The sequence below is a fragment of the Lathyrus oleraceus genome, chromosome 4, assembly GCF_024323335.1.
Source record: "Lathyrus oleraceus cultivar Zhongwan6 chromosome 4, CAAS_Psat_ZW6_1.0, whole genome shotgun sequence".
NCBI lineage: Eukaryota > Viridiplantae > Streptophyta > Magnoliopsida > Fabales > Fabaceae > Lathyrus > Lathyrus oleraceus.
Window position 1 is genome coordinate 220,644,737 of NC_066582.1, and position 7,747 is coordinate 220,652,483.

Genomic DNA, 7,747 nt, shown 5'->3' on the forward strand with positions numbered 1-7,747 from the left:
AATTCCCATTTATAAGCTCTCTGAACACATCAAAATGTTTTCTTTTTAAGCATTACTTTGTATTGATAACTGGAAATTGCAAGATATGTCTTGACTCATGTCTTAGAAGTTACTTTCCAGATTGTTGGGATTTTAAATTCCTGACTCACTCTAGTCTTTTGCAGAGTGAGGTTTACGTCCCATGATGCGTCCGAAAGATAACTTTATACAAATATAGAGACCAACACTATAAAAATATATGGAAAAAAAGTCATGTTTTCTTTTCTTTCTTTTTCTATCTAATAATCTATTCATGTACTCAATATAGCTAGCTAATATTTTTTCACTGCTAAGAAAATATTAGTTATAATATTTTCCCATATGTAATAGTACATGTGAATTTTTTTTTACAATACTTTTTTGTCTTGCCCTCCCTCCGCCCAAATTTCTGGCTCTGCTCCGGACTTTATGCAAGAAACGCCGTTATAAACCGGAAAACATGTATCCAACTGAAGTTGGTCTAGGATCTGTTGTGTAGCCCAGAGATAAGATGAATGGCCTTCGATATGATCTGTGACATCAACCTGCAAATCAAAATAACACTCATTTTGTTAAATAATATGAATATTTAAATTTCATGAATGATGTGAATGTTGTCTTATTCATAGGATTGCAACTCGACACAAATATTTACAAAGTTAACAAAAAGATGAAACATCTTACATTTTGGATCCCAGGAATATCTACTGGTTCGATTCCAGCTAATCCTTTTGTAAGTAGACTGCTCAAAGTAAAATATTTAATCATTAATTATAATTATAATTTCAACATTCTAATCATTAAAATTAAATCTTGTAACAGTTTTACTCAAAGTCAGTCTGCAAATTATGCAACTATTTTCACAGTGAACTTTCACATGTAAGAGTGTATATGAGCTAATGTAGTAAGGTATTCATGTATTAGTTGAGTTTGATTCATTTTAGACTCGAAAAAGTTCTACTGTTTTGTTAAATGACAAGCATACAGATCCATGACTAAGCACATATTTTCATTTGTTGGTTGGGCGGAAAATAGAAGGCATGAGGATCAACACATGACATCCTATCCCACGACATTCTTGTTGATGTTTTCTAACTTTTTAGGGTTGACATTAATAACTTCAGGCTTGAAATAGACTCAATTATTTAAATTACCTAAGCTCTAACTTTGTAGGGCTAACATTAATAACTCTTTAATAGCTTGTGTATGTCAATGTGTGTATTTTATTGACATTTATCAGGAGAAATGTATTTTTATTTAGTGACATTTAACGGACTCAAACAACAATTCAAGAGATTTAATAATGAATAAGAAATGATCAAGCAACTAAGGTGTTAGCGCTTGAGTTGACTTACGCCAAACATGAGCAAGTTTTTTCACTCACAAGCTAAGCTTGAACCTCAAATACTAAGGTAGCATATTGCACCTCTATTTGCAACCTCTATTTAATCGGACCAAAGATTACTTAAAGCCAACTTTCAGTACCTACAACTTTGCATTGCAGGAGTTCTACCACTATGTTTTTATGTACCTGGCACGGAAAGCAACTCCAAGCATCCAGTCATTCCTTGAATAAGCATTTACAAACCTTCCTGCTACCATCTACAGAACACCAGCATTTTAGAGGGAAAAAAGTTATTCTGATAAAACAGGTGAAGAAGTTCTATAAAGAGAAAATTTATATTTCCCGTGTAAACCTTTCTAGCAGCTTCCCAGTTCTCATCCTTGATTGGGACGGGTGCTCCAAGAAGTACAACTCTTTCTACTAATTCAGCTGCCAATAAAAGAGTAAACCATAAAATTAATAAAAACAACCTATTCAATGGATAAACATAAAAAGCATACCCGACACAGAATCATATGCGCGATGCAAGAGTTGAAAAGATAAAGGAACATAAAATAAAGCTATTAATTTAATATACAAATGATCTAACATGTCAAAGACAAACGAGGAGAAGAAACTAGAAATACCTACCTCCATTTTCTGTTTTAGCCAAACACTGTAGGCATTTGAAAATAACTCTTGCCCCTAGAGAGTAACCAACAAGTGTCACAGGCCTGAAACTCATAGGTAATTATTATTGATCCTTCCACCATTTCTAAGAATTCAAGTAAAACTAAAAGAAATGGTAAAATACCTATTTCCCTGCAATCCTTTTAATAATACTTCGGCAAGCAACTTTCCTGCTTTGTTTGATCTGAAAAACAAATTAATTTTAGCATATCTAACTGTAAACTAGGAACAGAACCTGTTCATATGTTTTCTGAACCAATCACATTCATAAACATCCTTTTCTGCAAAAAGCCAAAAACATAAGCAGATCTCGGTATTTTATAGATCATCCAGTAAATTATTTGTAACTAGCAAATTATGGCATTTAAAACCCACACAGGTGTACAATTCATTTGAGCAAAGGTTAAATTACATGGAGATTTCCCCTTAGAGTTGAAAAAGGTGAGCCTCTGAATTCCAATTCCATGTAAATAGAAAACAAAAATAAAAATAATTATACAGTGAATATGGATGGGTTGGTGATTATGGATTTGGATATCCATGAATCCTGAACAGGATAGATTTCCTTAATAATATTTTAACAAACTAGAATATATTACTATTTTATTTTTACCCGTTGATTATGACCCGGTCCAAAATGTGTCACCCTTAGATTAGATTAAGTCTTAGAAAAACTACATCGGAAGAGCATATGTGGCAACAATGTTCCCCGGAAAACAGAGATTAATTTAAATTAGTTCCTCGCAATATTGTCTACTTCCACGATCCGGTTAAGTTTGATAGTAATTCACCTATCCAGCATAATCAACTGAAATCGTTGTGGAAATTTGACAGGTAATAGTAGTGTGTAGATAATTGACGAGATAATGCAAAATATAAATCTTATACACCTAGTAGTGTAACAGTGAGCCACTAGCAAAAGCTTAGCCCAATAAATAATATTGCAAACATAATGACAATCCTAATTCGTAATACTCCAAGCGTCTAACGCCTTGAATTGCATATAGATGAATCAAATGATAATATCACAGAAGTTTTTCTCATAGACATCATACTTTCTATCTAGGTCTACTCCGAATCAAGAAACAAGGTAACAAAGTAAACCTGTTAATAGCTATTGTCCATTTACTGTCAATGAAATCAGTTGCTGCAAGTAATACAGCTGGCCAAGCCAGAGCAGTTACAAGGGTGCTCAAAACGGTCATCATTGCCCCTTGCTTCATCAGCTGCATTGCAAGTCCTGATGCAAGTCTTGGAAATATTAGCATCATACACAATTCTGCTTGTACACACACACACACACACAAATAATAACATTGACAGGAACCCAAAGTCAAAATCAATTACTTGAAGTAAGCCAATCCTGAATCGCAGTGCTCACAGCAATCAGTTTTTTTGACTCCCACTGTAGTGAATACCTAACTTTTGGCAAGGCCATAATAGTCATAATTTTGGTGGGACCATATGCAATCTTAAAAATCAAGACTAATGGAAGTAAAATATATATAAGGTGATATCAATGCATCCAATCCATGCATACCAGGCTGAAACAACCTTATTTGATTGGCAACAGTTGTAATGAAGAAAAACATTCACTATTTTACCTTTCCAAATTGTCGTTCAGTCCTTCCCATGGCCTTACAAAATCTTCTTTCTCAAAGACAAATCCGGATATCAAGATCTCGACGCCTAGCCTCTGCAATCAAAAGTTTGTGAACAATCTAATTTGAAACAATAAACCAAGTGCCAAAATTTTGTGAGACCACAATAAAGGTGATACAAAGTTCATACATGAGAATATAGAAACACAAATCATAGTTCAACCGAGGAAAGTCATGTCGCAAGAAAATAGAAACATTAGAGATATAAAAACATACGCCTTGGTTATGGTTTTCTCCGATGGATATGAAATCAAACTCATCAACACCCCCTACTCTCCTAGCCATTTTGCTTCCCGTAAGTCCAGCACCAGCAGCTGGTAGAAGTAGAACAGATTCGATACATTAAAATTCCCATCACCTAAAACAGAATATAACTGACATATATAAAAGGTTAAATGACTAAAAGAATGAAAAACCAATAGTTCCACAAATGCTTATTTAATCATAATAGTAAAATAAAAAGCCGACATGTCTTTAGCATATTTCAGATAGTAAAGGTAACAAATCACTCCATCAGTTAGTTACTAAAGTGAAGACAAACTCGTATGTTACATTTGTATATTCTCTTCTAAACAATCAAAAGATAGCATTTAAAAGTTTGTATAGAATGAAGTGGGACAGAGAAATATCTTCTTTAATCAATTACTGTAAGCATGTCAATAGTTAATTATAGCAAAAAATATAAATCACCCTTATGTCGCAACACCTTCCTGATGACACATTCAAACCCCAAATAGAATACAATACATCTAAGACACATGGTGTGACAAAAATGGCTTGGTGATACCAACTGTTTCCTTAAAACTTAAACTGCAAATGAAACTTGAAAAGAAAGGCTAGATATATTAGCAGTGTGAGAAAAATCTGGCAAATCCAACCGCATATTCGTACCTCCAAATGATGCAGCAACTGCAACGGAACCAGCAACAGTTCCTGCAGCACCGGCAGCTGCAGCAAATCCACTGGCTCCAATTACAGGGATCAGTGTACCCAAAGTTGGAGCTAGAGCTCCAAGACCAGCAGCAATTGCTGGTGCAGCTAACCCTATTGAACAGTTTTAGAAAAAAAATCAAATCCATGTGGAAACTTGTTTATTTATAAATACTATATATTCTATAGAACAGTCCAAAATATATTAAGGTTTCCGCACCACCAGTAATAGCCAACAAAGTTCCCCCAGTAATTGCAGCAGCACCAATAATACCACCGCGCTTCAATTTCGCCCACTTGCTTCTTTTTTCTTGAGTTTCTTCTTGATTTGATTCTTGCTCTTTAATGATAGCCATTGCAGAACAAGCAACCATGGTCTCAATGGCCTCCTACAGAGCGAACAATCATCTTCATCTTTAGAAAATATCAAACCATTAAAAATGCGAGATTTTAGTAACCAATAATATAAAACATAGGCTCAACTTGGATGTAAGTATCTTAGGAACCAAAGTGAATGTACAGGCAACAATCACCACAAAAAAGGTTACTTTTAGACATGACTTGTTATTCCAGTATACAACTCACAAACTTATAACAATTTGTTTCGTTATTAAAAAGTTCAATACCAAAAAACATTCAAGCAAAGTTGCAAACCATTTTTGTCCACTTGACATCAAGCCATGTTGCCAGCAACCGCAAAGCTACACGATGACGAGCATCATAACCCTTTCTCTTCCGTTTACATTCTTTGTCATCTTCACCCAAATTCGACAGACAAGCAGATAAAAGTTCATAGAGAACCGCCACTTTCCTCTGATCACTAAGCATCATCACTTCTTCAATTGGTCTCTCATCAATTTTACTATTACTAGACCCCTGGTCCATGTCTTCAAAGTTGATTAAAGGGGCAACATCAGTCTCATTCTGTGTTTCAAAGTTTACATCAACCTTTTCAGAATTAGATTGAACATCAGGAGCCGAAAATTTCTCCCGACACTGATGCTCATACTCATTAAGCCTCTCTCTTTTAGAGTTGGAAGTCTGCAAATTCTTTTCCAACTCAAGTACTATAGCATCAACAGCTTTTGACAGTGCAAGTTCTTGGTCTAGCCTTTGAGAAGATTCAGCCGAACCCTCATCAAATTCTTGTGAAAGCAGTCTCATAAACTGAAACAATCACATACATAATAATAATCATAATGGGAAACAAAATCATTAAAGTGAATGTGTAATTACTAGAATAAACCATCAATTTAGTCCCTAAAGTATCATTGTTTAATCCTAAAAGTATATGAAATCAACCATTATAGTCCCTTAAGTATATGAAAATCCATCATGTTATTAGTCATTGATATCTTAATAGCAGAAATTAAAGTGACTGATTTCAAGGTTTTAAATAACGGTCGCATTGCGGTCACGTAAAGTCTTTTGCAATTTTGGTCTGTCCAGGCGTTGCGACGCTGACTGCGGTCATATCGGTTTGAATTAATCACAACAATTTGTTCTTTATCACAAAAACGGTGAATAACGGTATAGGTATTGGTGTCTTCCGATACCGTTTTGTCTTGTTGCGGCCATTTTTGCACGGACTGTTTTTTAAAACCTTGGATTTCATATATTTATGGACTAATTATTTCTATATACTTTAGGGATTAAATTGATGTTTTATTCTAATTTATGATGATTGATAATGAATGGATGCACGGAAAAGGAACAAGTGAAGAGACTTACTGGTCCAACATGATGTGTAGCAGAAGAAGAACCAGCAGTTTCCTCTAACCCATACCACGCGGATGAATCGATATCTAGAAACCTATTCAAATTCAAATTAAAATTGAAAAAAGAAAGAAAAAAAAAACTAACTAACTAGAGAAGGAAAAGATTGTGGAACGGAGACGAACTTGAAAATGGGTTGGAGTAAACCGGAATGATGGTGGACCCAAAGATCAGGATCATCGGAAACAGAATCAGTACTGCTAGAGCTACTACTACTGATTCGATTGGTGTTGGAGATGGAGTCATCTGAAGCAGGTAAGGGTAGAATGCGAGTCTGATTAACTTGGGATTCGTGAAGGGCTAGTCCGAACAATGCGGCGGCGGCATACCTCTGTGTCGGAGAGAGAAACGACGTCGTCGTAGTCGCCGTAGTGGTAGTCGGCGAAGCCGTCGCCATTTGGGAAGTGATTAATATTATAGAGATGAAACGATTTCGTATTTTTGTTGAAGAGTAGTGTTAGGAGAAGAAACTAGGAAGGTGTTTGACGTTTGGGTGAAGTGGATCTTTGACGGAGGTTTAAACATTACGGTGGCTTGATAGTGACGTGGCACGCCGGTGATTTTCACCAAGGCGCGTAAATGCCAAAGTGTGTTGCTAATTTGGCAAAGCATTTATTTTGGTAAAACGTAAACACTTTTATGTCTTTTTTGCCATTTTTTTTAAATAATATATCAAAATAACTAATATTCTAAAATTTTAAAAAAAACTAACTTGATATATATATATATATATATATATATATATATATATATATATATATATATATATATATATATATATATATATATATATATATATATATATATATATATATATATATATATATAAAAGAGGAGTAATCACATGGATTGATAATTCTAAGTGGTGCATACATGTACATGATGTCTCTCCAATTGGCGCATGCATGCATCTTCTATGAGCATGCGTCAGAGGCAACTACTACTCCTTTATTTAAGAATTTTTTTAATATTTTAATTATTTTAATTTTAAAAAATTAAAATAAAAAGAAAAAGTAAAATAAAATTAAAAATAATTTATAATATTATCTTATAAAATTCAATTACACAATGATTGAATAGAAAATCAATGACTCGTTCGATGTAATATCCACTGATTCCACGTCCCAGCTCATTCGCCTGCCTTCGAGGTCTCCCATAATTTTTCTGAGGTGTTTGGGATCTTTGAGCATTTGGTCTGAGGAAAAGGTGGTTGGTGCGAGGGTCCTAGCGTATTTAATATATTTTCAATCATTTCTCCCCAATATTCGGGGTTGGTGTCGCCAACGGCGCTTTCGTAATCGAGTTTGGTGTCCATGTTGTCGTGGTTGGGTCGTTGTGGTTGGGTTAT

At 34.6% G+C, this 7,747-nt stretch overlaps 1 protein-coding gene across 2 annotated transcripts; it reads right to left on the reverse strand.

The window, feature by feature from the left end:
• Positions 1 to 235: 235 nt before the first annotated feature.
• Positions 236 to 7,013, reverse strand: LOC127074644 (uncharacterized). 2 transcript variants are annotated; one of them, XM_051015980.1, is made up of 15 exons: positions 6,525 to 7,013; positions 6,355 to 6,428; positions 5,278 to 5,790; positions 4,844 to 5,012; positions 4,585 to 4,737; positions 3,910 to 4,007; positions 3,637 to 3,728; positions 3,380 to 3,450; positions 3,137 to 3,272; positions 2,157 to 2,216; positions 1,994 to 2,076; positions 1,716 to 1,792; positions 1,550 to 1,620; positions 703 to 760; positions 236 to 563 (listed from the first exon to the last, which is right to left on the reverse strand). In XM_051015980.1, exons 1-15 carry the CDS (start codon positions 6,643 to 6,645, stop codon positions 387 to 389), a joined length of 1,953 nt encoding a protein of 650 aa, XP_050871937.1. In that variant the 5' UTR covers positions 6,646 to 7,013; the 3' UTR covers positions 236 to 386. The 2 variants fall into 2 exon arrangements, with proteins under 2 accessions (XP_050871937.1, XP_050871936.1); XM_051015979.1 differs by having other exon boundaries at positions 6,355 to 6,436; positions 6,525 to 7,012.
• Between the last annotated feature and the right edge of the window lie 734 nt (positions 7,014 to 7,747).

What these genes read in the sequence shown, in the direction of transcription:
- LOC127074644 (XM_051015979.1), bottom strand. Translation starts at nt 6,796, where the DNA reads ATGGCGACGGCTTCGCCGACTACCACTACGGCGACTACGACGACGTCG. An exon ending in TTACTCCAACCCATTTTCAA is followed by an intron (nt 6,437 to 6,524) that starts GTTCGTCTCCGT and finishes GAATTTGAATAG; the next exon opens with GTTTCTAGATATCGATTCAT. An exon ending in GGAGTTGCTTTCCGTGCCAG is followed by an intron (nt 761 to 1,549) that starts GTACATAAAAAC and finishes TACTTTGAGCAG; the next exon opens with TCTACTTACAAAAGGATTAG.